This window comes from Grammomys surdaster, unplaced genomic scaffold, assembly GCF_004785775.1.
Source record: "Grammomys surdaster isolate TR1022 unplaced genomic scaffold, NIH_TR_1.0 313, whole genome shotgun sequence".
Classification (NCBI taxonomy): Eukaryota; Metazoa; Chordata; class Mammalia; order Rodentia; family Muridae; genus Grammomys; species Grammomys surdaster.
The window spans coordinates 2,668,461-2,685,825 of NW_021604732.1; the positions used below are offsets into that span (position 1 = coordinate 2,668,461).

Below are 17,365 nucleotides of genomic sequence, written 5' to 3' on the forward strand. Positions count from 1 at the left end.
TCTCTCTCTCTCTCTCTCTCTCTCTCTCTCTCTCTCTCTCTCTCTCTCAACTAATAGCATCCCACTGTTACTCAGTCTGTTCTTCAGTGAAATCAGCTTTGTGAGCAGGGCCTGAGAAATCAAGCCCCATCCAGGAACTGAGGGAGTGATCAGGATAAGTTTCATACCCACAAGAAGGTGTAGAAGAGGCTGCAGCATCATGGAGCAAGAAAACAAATTTGCTCAGGCGCCAAAGTTCAAACTCCAACCCCACTGCTCACTATCTGTAGACCCATGGGAAATCTACTAAATCTCTCCAGCACTCACTCGCTGACCTTGTTGTCAAAGAGGGTAATGGTATCCAGACCCCAACACTGAGGGTTGGGAAATGTCTATAGAGTCCAGTGCCCACTGGCACTGTAAGGGAGAAGGCCCATGTCTGTCTATCCGTATAGGACTTCACATGAACAACTGTGTAATTGAAATGGTGGCTGGCACTACTGAAAGTCTGTTCTGTGACACTCAGAGCTTCCTCCTTCCCAAAGCAAGAAAGTGAAGCTAGGCACAGGAGTCTGGTTTTTAGATCACTAACCTTTCACTCTTTCTACCCAAATCCAGGGTAAAGAAGGAGCATTCATGGTCCGAGATTCCAGGACACCCGGGACATACACAGTCTCTGTTTTCACCAAGGCCATCATAAGGTATGCCACTCACTTGGCACAGAGAAATGGGGACAGCTGCTTTTGTGTGACAGCATAGGCACAGCAAGATCCACCCATATATCATACAGAGCCTCACTAACAATGGTGTGCTTCCACCAATGCCCCTGTAATGGTAAAACCCCGAGGGCAGCACTAGAGAGATTTAATAAGAGACAGAGCTGGGTAGATACCAGATCCTCTTCTTGGCTTTGGCAAAGCCTGATAGCAGAGTTCTGAGGACGTCACATACTTGCTTCTGTATTTGATGAACATACCAGGTAATGTATAGAGTAGATGAAAGTCTATTCATCTACAACGGGAAATAGGCAAATGCCAGTTCTTGATATGCTAGAAATAAAACCTGTCTACCATATTGAGAGTCCTGTGTGCCAAAGACTCCTGAGTGTGTGTGTGTGTGTGTGTGTGTGTGTGTGTGTGTGTTTATATGCAGATTCCATGTATGAGAGAAAGCATTTGATACTTGTATTTCTAAGTCTGGATTATTTTGTTTAACACACTAATCTTCAGTTCCATCCATTTGCTTGTGAATATCCTAATTTCTTCACAGCTAAACAAAATTACAGCATATATATGGACCACAATTTCTTTATCCATCCCTCTGTTGAGGGGCATCTATGCTGATTCCATATTTTGGCTATTGTATAGTACAACTATAAATGTGCATGGTCAAAAATCCCTGTGCTGCTCTGGCTCAGAGTCCTTCTGGTACATACTTAGCAGTGAAGAGCTAGAACCAAATGATAGTTCTACCTTTAGTTTTTGAGAAACCTCCATACTAAGTTACACTAGTTTGCAATCCCATCAGTACACACACACACACACACACACACACACACACACACACACAAACTAGCATTTGTGGTCAATTAACTTGATGGCAGGCATTCAGTCAGGGTGGATGGAGGGTCCCCAGTGTGGTTTTCCTTTGTACTCAGAACATACAGAGCTGCTCCCAAATCTCTTGGCTGTAGCTGTGGCATTACCAACACCAATACATCTCAGCTCCCTTGCACTTACATACAGGTGCAGCCTCAGAGTGCTTTTTCACACAACACCAACACCAGTGCCAACATGCCAAGGCTTATTATACACACACTGAAACACTGGGTGCTTGCCCTCTCAGTGAGAGCTTCCAGACCAAGACAGTGAGAATCTGATCCCGATAGATGTCTTGATGTATCACTGCTGCTTCCTGGTAATGATTGTGTGTTCATCTGTTTCAAGTGAGAACCCCTGTATAAAACATTATCACATCAAAGAAACAAATGACAGCCCCAAGCGGTACTACGTGGCTGAGAAGTATGTGTTTGACTCCATCCCTCTCCTCATCCAGTATCACCAGTACAATGGAGGAGGTAAGTTCTAGGGGGAACAAGCCAGAGGGAATTCCCCACAAGAAGACTTAGGAAGAAATGACAGCGTCCCCACTGGGTTCTTCTTGCAGCATCAACTGGGCATAAATAGCAACTCAAGGTGCAAATCAAAAACAGAAACAAAAAACTTCCAAATGCCTAGGAATCCCCATGCCTACCACGGAAAACACCTGCTCTGAGGTCACCATGTCACTGTCCTCCTATGCTTAAGGCTCCTCTCAAGGGCTCTGTGAAAGCTGTGGTAGAACTTTGGGATTTGAAAGTACTATTTCACATACTGTTCTTTTCCTGCTGGTATAATCTAGGTAGTTGCCATGGCAAAGCCCTAACCACAGCCTTCGGTTTTTCTATCAACCTAGGTTTGGTCACTCGACTCCGGTATCCAGTTTGCTCCTGGAGGCAGAAAGCCCCTGTCACAGCAGGGCTAAGATATGGTAAGCAGAAGATGTTGGGCATTTGAGCTAAAACTCACATATCTAAATGTCTAGGACAAATTCTAAGAGAATTCACTGTTAGCCTAACTGTTCTTCACATGTCAGATGACTTGGAGAGATGATACGAGAGTGATCATATGCACTTGCATAAGAAACGTGTGTGTCCAAACACAATTAATAAAGCTAAGTTTTTGAGATCTAGGACTTTAACTCAGTGGCAGAATATTAATCTAACATGAGTCAGGTCCCCAGTTCAATACCCAGCACCAGTTTAAAAAAAAAAAAAGAAAGAAAGAAAAATTAAAAAACGACCTTTACCTCCAGGGCCCTGGGGCCTACTCTGAAGTCTGTCCTCCAAAACACCTTCCCTTCCTGACTATCTACTAGAACCTAAGGCATCTCAGTTCACATTCCTTGATCCAAAATGTGCTGTTTGAAGAGGAGACTAATCTAATCTTCACGTTGTATCCATCGGTGGTTCTCACACTTCAGTGTGCATCGAATCTTTCCAAGCACTTATCAAAAAAAAAAAAAAAATGCTGGTCCCGGGACACTCCCTGCTGCTTACCAAAAACACTCCCTGAGAGCATGGTCTTAGAGTCTACATTATAAGCAAGCAGCCTGGTAGCTTTGACCTAGGTGGGCAGGGAAATATTTAGAGAAACACTGCCATGAACTCTTCACATCCAGCCTCCAGCACATGTGGCATACAGTGGGTACTCACATGCTGTTTGTTCTTGAGTCTGTCTCTCAGCCTGCTAGGCATGTGGCTGTACCATGCACCAGGAAAGCATAACAGATCATTACCCTCCTCTGAAAGTAAGGCTCTCCTACTAATTGTTGGATCCTGAAGTGTCCTGCTGGATGGGATCCCAGAGATGATCTGGTCAGCCCACTTATCTTGTCAGTGGGAAAACTGAGGCATAACTCCTTTTATTTGTTTATTAAACACTTATCAAGAGCCTGCCCCAGGGCTGGAGAAATAGCTGGAAAGTTCACAGTGCTGACTGCTTTTCTAGAGGAGCCAAATTTATTTCCTAGTGCCCAGATTCACTTATAACTCACTCCAGGAGATCCAATACTGTCTTCTGGCCTCTCTCAGTACCTGTGTTCATGTGCATTACAGTCACACAGACATATACACATACCCATAAATAAAAAATAAATAACTACCAGAAACAGTTCACTTGTGCCTCTGCGCAAGTCCCCCGTGGGCTCACACCCTCAAGCTCCATTCTTGTCAAAGCCTAGCTCACTGCTGTGAGCACAGAGAGCCACTAAATGAATACAAACAAGTGGAAAACGGAAAGAAAATGTCCTCTGCCATAATGGCAATAAAATTATAGGCCTGATATTCACAAATCTCTGTGTACTCTAGAGACTGAGGGAATGGGATTACAAGTTTGAGACCAGTCTAAGCTAGATGATGAGTCTGTCTCAAGAGAAAAAAATCATAATAAAAACTTTTCAATCACATGCAGCTAAAAAAAATGATGGGACCCTGTAATGATTCTCTTGCTACCTTCTATCATACTTAACGCCATCGTCCTTTTCTCTCCTTGCACTCTCCTCCCACATCGCGACAATTTCAAAACCGTATTCTATGTTACAGTAACTACCTATGACACTCTAAGCCATATTTGAATTACAGTGACCATAGGCTAGATAAGGCTGTATATATTTCTGAGATTTGTAGCTTATTGATTGCCCTCCTTAAAAGCATTCCTTCTTCCTCTGTTCCAGGGAAGTGGGTGATCCAACCCTCAGAGCTGACGTTCGTGCAGGAGATTGGCAGCGGGCAGTTTGGGCTGGTGCATCTCGGCTACTGGCTCAACAAGGACAAGGTGGCCATCAAGACCATTCAGGAAGGGGCGATGTCAGAAGAAGACTTTATCGAGGAAGCGGAAGTCATGATGTGAGTTAGAGCAGGGGTGTGCGGGCATGCTGGGAAGGAGGCTCTGGGCCATGTTTGTAAAATTCCACTCTGATGTATTGTCATGCCCCAGTAGTAGACTTGCACTACACAAGGAAAAACAAAAAAAAGAACCTTGTAAGGACCAAGGCTCCTTTGGTGAAGTGCTTGCTGCACAAAGACCCAAGTTCAAATCTGGAGAATTCATGTCATATATAAAGCTCGACATGAAGACATGTACTTGGTGCCACTGTGCTGGGGAAATGGAGAGAGGCAGGTCCAACCTAGCATACTTGGCTAGGTCCAGGCCAGAGAGCTCTTGTTTAGAAAGAAACGAAAGAAAAGAGAGGAAGGGAGGAAGGAAGGAAGGAAGGAAGGAAGGAAGGAAGGAAGGAAGGAAGGAAGGAAGGAAAGGTGGGGGCTGGAGAAAAAGTGGTTAAGAGCCCTTGTAGCTCACTAGTGCAGTTCCAGGAGATCGGCACAGGCACACACACAGTACATATTACATACATGCAACCATAAAAAGAAAACAGGGCCCTCTAAATCAGCGTGGGCAAAGCGCCTATGAACTCACAGAGATGGAGGCAGCATGCACAGGGCCTGCGCAGGTCTGCAGCAGGTCTTCTGCTATGTGTTATGGTTTCCACTTTATGTTTTTATGGGAATCCTTGGTATGTGGACGAGTGGGATCTCTGATTCCTGCGCCTTCTCTTGGCCTGTTTACCTTCCATTTGCCTCTTGTCCAACTCCGATGTGTTTGTTTTTGTTTACCTTATTATATTGTATCATTATCCCTTTGAAGCTTGTTTATTTTCTAATGAGAGACAGAAAGGGATGGATACAGATGGGGGGAGGTGGGGAGGAGTAGACGGGGTAACCATAATCAGGATATGATGTGTGAGAAAAAAATCTATTCTTAACAAAAGATAAAGAAATAAACAGAGGGGTTGATGATTCCTTGTGAATAACACCCTACACAAAGAGGGGGCGTGGGAGAGACAGGGACGGAGGAAAGATGGAGAGGAGGGAAGGAGGGAGGAAAGAAGAGAGGGGGACTTCAGCATGGTCTCTAAGACCTGCTATATGTCTGGCTCTCTAGTCTCCTCTTCTACCCATCTCTGTTCCGGCCCACACTAGCCTCTGTCTGTCATCTCTGTTCCAGCCCACACTGGCCTCTGTCCATCTTCATTCATACCAGCTGACTCCCTGCTACCACCCAAACCTTGATTCCCACCACCATGTTTAGTTTGGGTCTGAGGTTTGGTTCTGTTCTCAGAACCTTAGTGGGGTGAAGTGACAGTCGTCTACCTCAGTGCCGTCATATGGTCAGCATGTTGGGAATACTGAATTTCAGTTATCTTATCTCTTGCTTTTTTCTTCCAGGAAACTGTCTCACCCCAAACTGGTGCAGCTCTACGGGGTATGCCTGGAGCAAGCCCCCATCTGCCTGGTGTTTGAATTCATGGAGCACGGCTGCCTGTCGGATTACCTTCGAAGTCAGAGGGGTCTCTTTGCGGCAGAGACTCTGCTGGGCATGTGCCTGGACGTGTGTGAGGGCATGGCCTACCTGGAAAAGGCGTGTGTCATCCACAGAGACCTGGTATGAGCAAGTGCAGCAGGCCAACACCTTCAAGTACAGAACAAAAGAACATGTAGTCCCCTGAAATGTAGTTCTACCAGGTCTGAGAGAGCATCATTAAGTAGCTTGCCCCACGTGGCCTTCCCTCCCCTCAGCCTCTTCCTGTTTCACCCACTTCAGGAGGTCCCTGATAGGGAAGTGTTTCAAGAGTGCTCAGATCTGAGCTACACCTGGCCATTTCTCTAACATGTGCCCTCAGAGTTTCAATCCACATTCTTCCAACGTGGGACTTACCACCACTCTTGTCCCTGATCTCACCGGCTCGCTTCCTCGTCCCAAACACTTCCACTTCTACCTGCATGCTTTCTTTCTTTTGTTCTTTCTTTCTTTCTTTCTTTGTTTATTTATTTATTTAAATATAGACCTCATGTATGAAAAAAACCAAAATCCTGTTTGTCCTTAAGGGTAGCTATTTCACTTAACCAGATGTTCCCCAGTTCCATCCCCCTTCCCAGCAAGTGGCATCATTTCATTCCTCCTTGTGGCTGAGTACCCCTCCCCACCCACCCATGCCTGTCTACACACACCGCTTTTTCTTTACCCCTTCTCTCATTGATGGGCACTTGGGCTGAAGCACTGTTTTTCTACCACATAACCTGAGAGGCAGCCTGGGAACCTCTAACAGGTGGGGATCATGACGATACATGTGAGTCCCCAGATGAACATGGAAGTCCTTTTCAGTGAGACCCACTGGTTCTTGAGAGGGGCCAGGTACTCTCCCTACTTAGGATAACTTTAAGGAAATTGGCTTTCATGTTAATCACTTTCATACTAATCGCTTGGGAGGCATTGCAGACGGCTCCAAATTCATTTTTGCCCACTGTGTCAGTAATTCCAGCGAATTACTGGCTGGACAACGCTGGATCTCTCTAATAATTAGAAAATAAACTCCTCATCCTGAGGAAAGGCCTTGCACATTCAGCTCGCTCACTGGATCTCCAGCTCGCTCAGCAGGCTGTTGGTGATGCTCACCATCTATAAGGCTCGGCAGACTGTACAGCAACGCAGAGAAACCAAGTTTAGTGACGGGGTCCCTTCCTCTCCTGGCCCTCCACCCATGGCTTTATTTCTCTTTTGCCTACCTGTCTCTACTCTAGGCTGCCAGAAACTGTTTGGTGGGAGAAAACCAGGTCATCAAGGTGTCCGACTTCGGGATGACAAGGTAATGCAGGGGTGTGGTGACAGCCACTGTCAGGAAAAAGACTAAGCCCTGCACCGTTCTGATCTCTTTCTCGCCTCTCTCCAGGTTTGTCCTTGATGATCAATACACCAGCTCCACGGGCACCAAATTCCCAGTGAAGTGGGCATCCCCAGAAGTGTTCTCCTTCAGTCGCTACAGCAGCAAGTCAGATGTGTGGTCGTTTGGTACGTGGTCACACTGAGCCCACCCCTGTGTGATCTGGAACTTTCTCAAATGCAAACAAGTCTACTTTGTTCTGACCCCTGTGTGGAGAAAGAACCCACTGAGGGCCTGCATGAGAACAGCCTGAAATGTTCAAACGGGCTCTTTTTGTTGCGTTTATTTCTAGATCTCTTTAGAACAGCTAGGAAATTAAAAATAATAGTGGAAAGGGAGTCTTGTGGTAGCTACTGTGAGCTGGAAAGCTGGAGGAGTCCGGAGATAGGAAGAGGAAGCCTTTGAAAGCAGGATGGTGCTGAGTCCAGCACTCCCATACTTAATCCTCTGTAAGCTTTTGTGACTCCACAGTGGTTTGCCGTTACACTCCAGTGTCCGTTACACTCCAGCGCTGTGCTGAGGAGCAGGAGGGCACAGGGCAGAAGAGACTTCTGTCCTCTTGAAGCTAAATCTTTGGGGAGAGGAGTCAGATGACTGTCACACAAGATAGCAGATGAAAGCTGCAGTGGAGTTTGGGTCACTAAGTCGTGTGACTCAAAGCTGCTTTGGTACAGAGAGCATCTAGGGCTGGGGGAAAGGGTCTGTTTCACCTTGTATGCTCTGGAGAGGCTTTTCTAGAAGTAACTCTTCAACAAATGTCTCCACTCAAATATTCATGAAGCCGTGTCCCTGGTAGGAGCAAAAGTTCGAAAACTCAACTATGTCCAGAGAACAAGAGTTACTGAGTTAGAGGGAGAACAAAGACAGTTACAGTTGGTGGGAATAAATGAATTAATGAATGAATGAATGAATGATGCTAACATGTGGGAAAGGCTAAATAACTTGCTGGGTTTGGTGTCAGCCTAACTCATAATTTCTGCACGCTACCAGTGGGCATGAAAGTGTACCAAGTAGCCTCTTCGATATGATAGCTGTAAAGATGGCACTTTGGAGAGAAACTACTTCTGGTTAACCTTGCTATTCCATATGAAAGGTTTGCTAGGGCACAAATGTCAGTGGCACAAGCAAGGGAGATGGGGTGAATCAAATCTCCCAGGGTAAGAACCAGTGATGCAATCTTCACTTTAGAGCACCCACTCCCACACGCCCAGAGCTTGTTAATTATGAATCTTTCTATGCTGTTCCTTAGTTCAACACGCGCGCACATACACACACACACACATGCACCCCTTCAGGCTTGGCTGTTACTCTGTTAACAGGTAGAAGTTACAGAATGAATTGAAGGAAATTGTTCTGGTGTCATCCTTGCACAACTGTCCACAAGTATAGAAGAAGAAGGCTAGGCACAAAGTGTGGTCATCTCTCTGTGGATGATAGAACCACTGACACTGCCAAGGCAGGGCCCCACAAAAATGCTTAGAGTGCAAGCCATACCCAATGCAGATGCAGAACAGAGTTTGGGAAGTCCTAGCATAGTCTACTGTGTTTTCCAGGAGGTTAGTCTAGAATGCATCCCTTCCTGAGATGTGTGATTTGAAGAGAGTCCAAGAATGAGGTTGATAGACAGGTGAAGAACAGAAGAAACAGGTAGAAGCAGCTGGGCACACTGGTGCACACCTTTAACCACAACACGGGGGAGGCAGAGGCAGATCTCTAAGTTCCAGGCCAGCCTGGTCTACAGAGAGAATTCTAGGATAGCCAGGGTTTTTATATAAAGAGAAATCCTGTCTCAGGGGAAAAAGACAGACAGACAGACAGACAGACAGACAGACAGACAGACAATCAGACAGACAATCAGACAGACAGATGGACAGACAGAAAGTAAGAGAAAGGAAAAAGAAAGGCAGACAGTAGCATGAGCAAACCTCAGCAACCTGCAAGCTAAGAGGCTCTTGCCTGCCTCAGCCCTGTGGGTTTTGTCATAAATGCAGTCTGTGCTTTCCCATTGCTTTCCTGAACAAGTCAGCCTCTATGAACTCTGCCTTGGCCAGGCCTCAGAAGGTTCACACTAAAGCAGTCACTAACCAACAGCAGCAACGACTCACTTTCAAAAGACGCCTCACTCGAAATCCTGGCACCTTGGGATACTGAACAGTCTTCCTCCTAGTCAGATTCTGAATTTCCAGGTCCTCGGGCACCTCAGAGAAGCCTGCAGGTTACTGACCCTAGGAGGAGGGTAGTAGGAAGTCTCCCATTTGAACAAGTGTAGGAACTCACTCTTATTGAGTATTTGAGGATCAGACTTGGGGAGCTCCATCCTCCAGTCCTCTCATTTTACCCCTTGTAAAGCTCTGGTTAGGACACCAGCAACCTCCCCTCCTTTCTGAGAGCCTGTGATCTGTCAGTACATGATAAAGACAAAGCTGGGGCAGCCTCTCTATGAATGGCAGAAGTGGGAAACGTATCATGAGAAGATGCTTCCTCCTCACTGTTTACAAACAAGTTAAGATTCTGTATATGAAATGACTGACACCAAAAATGGTTTAGACTTTAGATTTGGGATATTTGTATATTATATGTGTATGTATACATATTTATAGCTATGGAGAGGGTAGGAGAGAGCAAGAATGCTTGGAAATGAAACCCAAGTCTAGACATAAATACATTTGCTTCATATACACCTCAGCACCTCTCCAGATCTGGTGGCCTTCTCTAGACTCCTCAAGCACATGCACACACATGGCATACACACACACACACACACACACACACACACACATACACACACACACACACACTAAATAAATATTTTAAAATAGAGCAGTCAATCAATCAATGAAAAAAAATTAAGGGAAAGCCTGGTAAGGCTTGAGTGGACCTGATACTGCACTTCTGAGGTCTAGAGCGGTGGGTGAATACTCACTCCAAGGGCCCTGTTTGTTTGTGGGCATGAGTCTCTTTGGTACTCATACACTTTCCCTTTAGCTGTTGCTCTGCTCACTGTTGCTTCTAGGTGTACTGATGTGGGAAGTCTTCAGTGAAGGCAAAATCCCATATGAAAACCGAAGCAATTCAGAGGTGGTGGAAGACATCAGCACTGGCTTTCGGTTATACAAGCCCCGCCTAGCCTCCTCTCATGTCTACCAGATCATGAATCATTGCTGGAAAGAGGTCAGTATGCAAGGAGGTTCCCCCCGGATAATACATACCACAGTTTCAGGGCCTCGATCACGAGAGAAAGGGCATGGCCTATAAGGATAGGAATCAAGAATGATCGTAATAAACAGGCAGGATTTTGTACGTGTTTACATGTATGATTAGGTTTTCATTATACATACATATGGAGGACAGTATGATATTTCAGTATGTGGTGACCAGTGTGTACTGCATATGTGGTTTCTTGGTTTTTATTGTTTATTTCCTTTTTATTGTTGAGTAGTACTCTGTTGTATGGACATACCATAGTCTGCTTATTCATGTGCTTACTAAAGGAACTTTCTCGATAGCTTTCAGTTTCCAGCAATTATGAGTAAACTTGCTATAAGCGTCTACTGCAAATGAATCTATTAAGGTGAATCTATGTATGGCCATAAATTTTCAACTCAGCTGGGTAAATGCCTAGGAGTGGTTGCTGGATCATATGTTAACACTATGTTTAGTTTATTTAAAAAACTAAACACTGTCATGTTGTCTTCCTAAGTCTGTTTTACATTCTTAGCAGTAATAGTGGCTTCTAGTGCTTTTGTTTTATTTGGGTTTTTTTGTTTGTTTGTTTGTTTGTTTGATACTATGTAGCCCTAGCTTTCCTGGAACTCACTACATGGACCAGGTCTTGAACCCACAGAGATACACCAGTCTCTGCTTCTGCCTCCTGAGTGCAGATATTAAAGGTGTGTGCCACCATGCCTGGTCCTGATGCTTCTCATACATAGCAGTACTGGTTGTGTTGGACATCACCATTCTTACAGAGGACGGGGAGAATTATATTTTCTGTTGTCTCAATTGCCATTCCTTTAGTGGCTCGCCATGTTGCACACCTTTTTATGTTTGTTTGCCTTCTGTAATCTTAGTTAAATGCCTGCTCAGATCTTTGCCCACCTTTCAGCTGGGTTGTTTATTTCCTATAGTTGACTTCTTTTAAAAGCGTATCCTATTATTATATGTTTTGCAAATGTATTCTCCAAGCCTACAGTTTATCTTTTCATTCTCTTAGTAATATCGTCAAGTTTTACTTAAAAAGTTATGTATATGGGTGTTTTGACTGTAGATGTGTCTGCACACCACGTGCATGCAGGTCCACAGAGGAGAGAAGAGGGCTTCAGAATCCCTGGGACTGTAGTCTCAGATGGTTGTGAGCAGCCCCATGAGCGCTGGGAATCAAACTCTGATACCAGCAAACCATTATTGGTACCACTTACATTTCATTATTTATGTTTTTTTGTGTGCATGTGTGTACAGCCATGAGGGCGGCATACATTGTTAGTATGTGCCTTCGGAGGTCAGAGGACAACTTGCAAGAGCCAGTTCTCACCTTCCGCCTGTGGTTCCCAGGGATGGGGCTCAAGTTGTCAGGCTTGGCAGCAAGTGCTTTTGCCTTCTGAGCCATCTCACTGTCCCTCTGGACAGGGTCTCTTACTGAACAGCAGTTGAACAGTTTTACAAGCTCAGAATCATTCACCTCCCCCATGAATTGCACTTTTGAAGTTGTAGTTAACAACTCATCACAAACCAAAGTCACCCAAACCGCTTCCAACATGATCTCATGGAAATTTAATTTTATTGTTATTTTTTTTTAAATCTTTGCTCCTTCTCAAAATTATGGCCACTTTTTAATTGTGATAGCTACACACACACACACAAGCTTAAATATTTGGGGGATGACTACTTGGTCTTGGATAACTACTTAGGGGGCGCATCCCTGGGGAAGACTACTCCCACTCCCAGCATTCCTCATGTGCCTGTAGCTCCCAGTTCCGGGGTGAGGCCCAGTAGGAATCTCCCATTCCATGCTTGCGTGTCTATTGGTGTCCTACTTCTTCAGATCTTGTTTAGGCAGCCATATTGTTGAGGTACCATGAGTGAAACTTCCCTATCACTTCAGGAGACACAGTCTCACAACAGATTTCCTGGTCCTCTGGCGCTTGCCATCATACTGATCCCCTTCCACAATGTTCCTGACTTGTAGGGACAGAGGTCATGTTATAGATGTGTTAGTTGGGACAATATACCACTTGTGGATTTCTATAACAGTCTCCATCTGTTGCAAATGGATTTTTCTTTCTTTTCTTTAATGAGGAGTAAAAGCTAAACTTATCTATTTAAGATAGATATCTAGAGTACGGTTAGGAATTAAGCTGGTTTATAAAGTGTCATAGATATTCTCTAAGATCATCACCAGCCCAAGGTAGTTGGGTAAGTTTCCAGTACCGGGCATGATTTCCCTCCTTTTGAGTCATCTTTAAATCTATTAAGAGAGCTGTTGGCTACTGCCAGGATGTGAGTACCTCTCCTGCATCCTTCGGGTTATTGTGCCATGCTCAAAGTCATGTGGCCTGTAGGCGTCATAGCTAGGCAGGATTGCCCATTGCTTCCCTCTCTTGGAAGATTCCAAAATACCTTTCACTGCAATGAAAGATAGACCTAAGGGAGGAGGCTTTCAAGTTAGAGCTTGGCTCCTTATGTTCAAAGTGCATAGTGTCTTCAGCAATAGGCAGTTGCCTTTGACTTCTGGGAGGCAACTGAGGGCGACAGCAAGTCTATATTGTTTGGGGAGTCTTTTGGACTCCCATGACTAGCAACTCTAAATGGAGTTTCTCATGCCTAATATTTAGATTTTTGTTAGTCTGTGGTTCTTGCTGGGGGGAATTGTCAGCCCAAGTGGTATAACTTTATTTAAACTATATATGTATACTCAGACTTATATGTATTGCATATAACTTTAGGTAAATAAATAATATGATTCTTGGTGGCTTTTTCCAGACATCCTTAGTGTTGTTTACTGTCTCTCTCCCTATTACTTACTTCCCACCCCTAATCAAGGCTGCCTCCCCCATTTTACCCTTGAAACAACTTGTCCTATTGTTTCACCTTTGGGGTCGTGATAGACTAGGGTCTACTTTTTGTGAGCAGCTTAGGTTTGTTACTTGAATTGCTGGTTCCTGTGTGGGTGGGCAGTTACAGCACTGCTTGTTGTCTGTCACTCGTCCCATTGTCTGCTTGCCATGCTCATCAGGGTCTCTCTGGGCCCCTGTTCTGTCTCTCTGATCCATTGTTTATCCTTTCACCAGTGTCATCAACACTGGTGATGAACTTTAGAGTAAACCCCAAGGTTGGGCAGTATCAGTCCCCCAACTCTGCTTTCCTTTGTCTTTGTTGTATTTTTTCTCTGAGACTTTTGTCTCTTCATATACATTTCAGACTCAGCTAGTCTATACCATGCAGTCATGTGCTGGGAGGTTTGGTTGACGTTGTGTTGAATCTGTAGATCACATTGTGAAGAAGTGACAACTTAGCACTAGTGTTGACTTCAAGCATCTCTGATTTAACATAATTTTATATTTTTTCTTATATGCATCCTATACATACTGTGTGAGCTTTAAACATAAATGTTTCCTTTTTGTTATTTAGTGCTGTCGGGATACATTTTATGCATGGTTTACTTCAAAACCAACTTGTGAGCTAGATTTCATCTCCTTTTTCCTGATGAGAAAACTGACATTCCAAGAGGTTTTGGCCATCTGTCCAGTTTCACACAATGGACGAGTGGTGGAACTGAGATTTAAGCTCAGTGTCACATGTGTAAGGTTCTGGGTTTGACCCCCCTTTTTAAAAAGAAGCAGGTTGCAAATTTAAAACTAGGCCATCTGGTCTCAGACTCTATGTCGTAGAGAGGAGGGGCATCTTGCCTCCAGTACAGCCTGCGTGGAATCGCATTTTGAACTCGAGGGGATGCTGCTATTAAATCCAGATCTGCTTTAAACTTAGCTTAGATGCACAGGTATGAGGAACTGACAGAGATCTCTTTGTTACTCTCCAGAAACCAGAAGACCGGCCACCCTTCTCTCAGCTGTTAAGTCAGCTGGCAGAAATCGCAGAATCTGGACCTTAGCAGGGACTCATTGACCAGCCGCAGCCATGAATCCTGAGTGAAGGAACAATGTCCTTTTTCCAGAGCATTAAAAGCTGCCACCAGCCCAGGACCCCCACACACAGATGCCTGGACCATGGTGCCAGCGCCTGTGCAGCCACAACTGCAGCATCCTAGAAGAGGCCAGAGACCAGCTGCTGAGCCAACAGCTGGGCCACAACTGGAGCAGTGTCTCTGTGTCCACCCCATCCCAGCCTCTTGTCACATGCCGTACTCAAAGCTCCATCGTCTGCTCTCGGGAGCATCCCTTCCCCTTCTTAGCAATCAGGAGAGGCAGACGTAGGCCACACTCTTCCTTTTATAATTATTTTAAGAATAGTTCAAGTAACCTTTAATTTGGCCAAATGAGACAATATGCCCATTTTATGGATGGAAGAGTAAGAAAGCATCATTCTTTTTCTAAGAAATGCAAGAGGTGATTAAACCAGGATGTTCTACTTCGAGGCTGTCAGCCACAGTTTCCTGCCACACATGAGGTGGAGTGGCTGCTTGTGCCAGAGGCCGGATGTCACAAGGTTTCAGAGCACACTGCCACCTCCCTTTGATGGGGCACAGTGAGCTCCATTGGGTAGACAGAGTGGGCAACACATTCAGACCCCAAGCCCCATGGCTGGATCATGGGGTGTGTGAGGTTGATCAGAAATGAGAGGGCCTCTGATGGAGGGAAGAAACGGGTACAAAAGAAGTCTTTAGATTATTACTGGTCCAGTGCCCTGCTTCATGGTGAGCCACATACAAGACTGGATCTCCCGTTCTGTGCAGGATGCTGAGGCACTGACTACAGAATGTTCATTGTTCCAACCTCTCAGGAGCAGCATCCACTCGGCACTTCTCACATGAACCAAGATAGGGCAGCACTCTGATGATCCGTGTGACTTTGAGACTTTGGGTTCTCTCAGGTCTTAGAGGTTCATCCATCTTAGGGGTTGATCCACATCAAGGCTCTCAAGATCCTAGCAAAAGAAGGAGGAGTTTGCTCTTGCACAAACTATCTGGAAGGAAAGAGAGTCAAGCACTGGGAGGTGCTTCCAAAGTGTGCAAGACGTCCCCTGTTGATTGGCACTGGGACAGGTAACATAGGTTTATCCTGTGGGCCGATTATTCCTGGCGAGTCACAGTTCATACCAACCCAACCATTCAGTATTATTCCTGTTTTACAGAAAGCGAACTTGGTCTTTTAAAAGCCAGACAGCTGGGCCCCAGTGACAGAGCTGGGAAGGACAGAGGTTGAGATGCTCCCCGAATATAATGCCAGTGCAGCCTCTTAGCTCTTCTCAACACTGCCTCCTACTGAGACAGGACTGCGCAGCAAGTTAGTACAGGAAAGTCAGTCCTTAAGCAGTGTACCACCACCCAGCCATGCTGCTCCTACACAGAACACTGGGGGGCGCAGTGGGACCCTCCAAATTGAAATATGCTGTTCTCTCTCTCCATCTTCATCCTCACCTGGATCTGAGTTCACAACCCCAGCCACTCAAAAATTAACCCTTTCATTCTCCCAACCTAGCAGCGTCACATCGCCTGAGGCTGTTTGTCCAAGAGCTTCAAAGGTGCTTTCAACTAGTCTCCGGCAGGCTGTTTCCTGTAATTATCCCTTCAACCTAGAGCTGGCTCTCTTGTGAGAAGGAGAATTCCCTGGTGCCAGGCACACTTGATTTTTCTGCGGTGTTCAGACAAAGCTCCTAGACAAATGATCAGAGTCAGCGATCCCTCTTCCTAAGTCACATGGCATCTTGGCTGGCTTGAGACTCAAATGCATCACTTTCGACTGTAATCATGTCCAGATAAAACTCTGCCATTCAGAAAATGATCTTTCTCAACTGGCCCACAATCATCTCTGTTGATTTCTCAGCCTACTGTACATTCTCTTTTGGAAACCCTTAATTAAGAAATGATTTCTGGGACATCCAATCTAGAAGATAAACACTGGAACTAAGAGATGTCTGTGGTGTGGTTTAGGAGACTGCCCCCTGGCCCCTTACAGTGATATTGGCTTTCTTAACCTCATTTGCGTGGAGGCTTTGATGGACATGTGTGCACCGATTACTCCAGTGTCCTGCTTGGGAAGATGGGATTCTCTTTTGCTGGTTTCTGTCTTACATTTTTGTAAATGGTGCCCTGTGTTCACAGAAAGGTTTTGGTTTGAAATGTATTTTGTAGGTCTTGCAATTCGTAATGTTTGGGACTATGTATTTATGCCTGAATCAGGAGAGTATTTATTGCTTGTGTTCAAGATAAGAATACTGCAGATATGTCTTACCCTCTGTAGGGGTCACAAGTCAATAGCTGCTTATGGCAAAAAGATAAAATAAAATAAAGCTACATGTTTTACAAATATAGGCTCTGTGACTAAAATTCCAAGTTGCTGACACCTCAATTTGCTTAAATAAAAATGGTCACATGGTTTCTGAATGAAAAAAAGAAGAAACGAAATAAAAGGAAAGACATGGCTGCTCCTAGGTATGGAGGAGAATGTTTATTGTAGATATGAGGGACAGCAGGAGGCAGAGACATCTGGAAGAGTCCAGAGTAAACGTGACCCTGAGCTGGGCCCTGTGAGGAGAGGTGGGAGGAGAGAGGGAAGAGCCAGGGGAGGGAAGGGTAGAAGAAAATAGCTGGGTGACCAAAATGGTTGGATTGCCCAACATGTAGGCTGGAGAAGTTTAGGGTGGGGACAGGGTATGCCAGACATAGGCTGTAACTCGTAGTGACTGAGGGATGCTGGGAGAACCTGGAGGCCAGGTCCGCTTTGATATGTTAAATAGGTCCTGAGTTTGAGACCTAATAGGTTTTATATTTTCCAAGTCAAAACTACCTATCCCTCAGTGACATGTCACATGTACTCAATATATTATCAGGTGTTTTCTGAATGTCATGTACTCCACAGGGTACAGATGCTCACAGAAACTGAGACAGAAGACG

General features: G+C 45.1%; 1 protein-coding gene across 2 annotated transcripts in view; it reads left to right on the forward strand.

Annotated features, from left to right (window-relative positions):
* Positions 1–16,780, forward strand: part of Itk (IL2 inducible T cell kinase) — a 61,005-nt gene extending 44,225 nt beyond the window's left edge. For both annotated transcript variants that reach the window (XM_028777654.1, XM_028777655.1), the window contains exons 9-17: positions 598–680; positions 1,926–2,056; positions 2,434–2,508; positions 4,252–4,423; positions 5,804–6,020; positions 7,157–7,221; positions 7,306–7,424; positions 10,310–10,467; positions 14,333–16,780. In XM_028777654.1, coding sequence (XP_028633487.1) covers positions 598–680; positions 1,926–2,056; positions 2,434–2,508; positions 4,252–4,423; positions 5,804–6,020; positions 7,157–7,221; positions 7,306–7,424; positions 10,310–10,467; positions 14,333–14,404 — 1,092 coding nt within the window. In that variant the 3' untranslated portion in view covers positions 14,405–16,780. The remainder of the gene's footprint in view (positions 1–597; positions 681–1,925; positions 2,057–2,433; positions 2,509–4,251; positions 4,424–5,803; positions 6,021–7,156; positions 7,222–7,305; positions 7,425–10,309; positions 10,468–14,332) is intronic.
* The last annotated feature ends 585 nt before the right edge of the window (positions 16,781–17,365 follow it).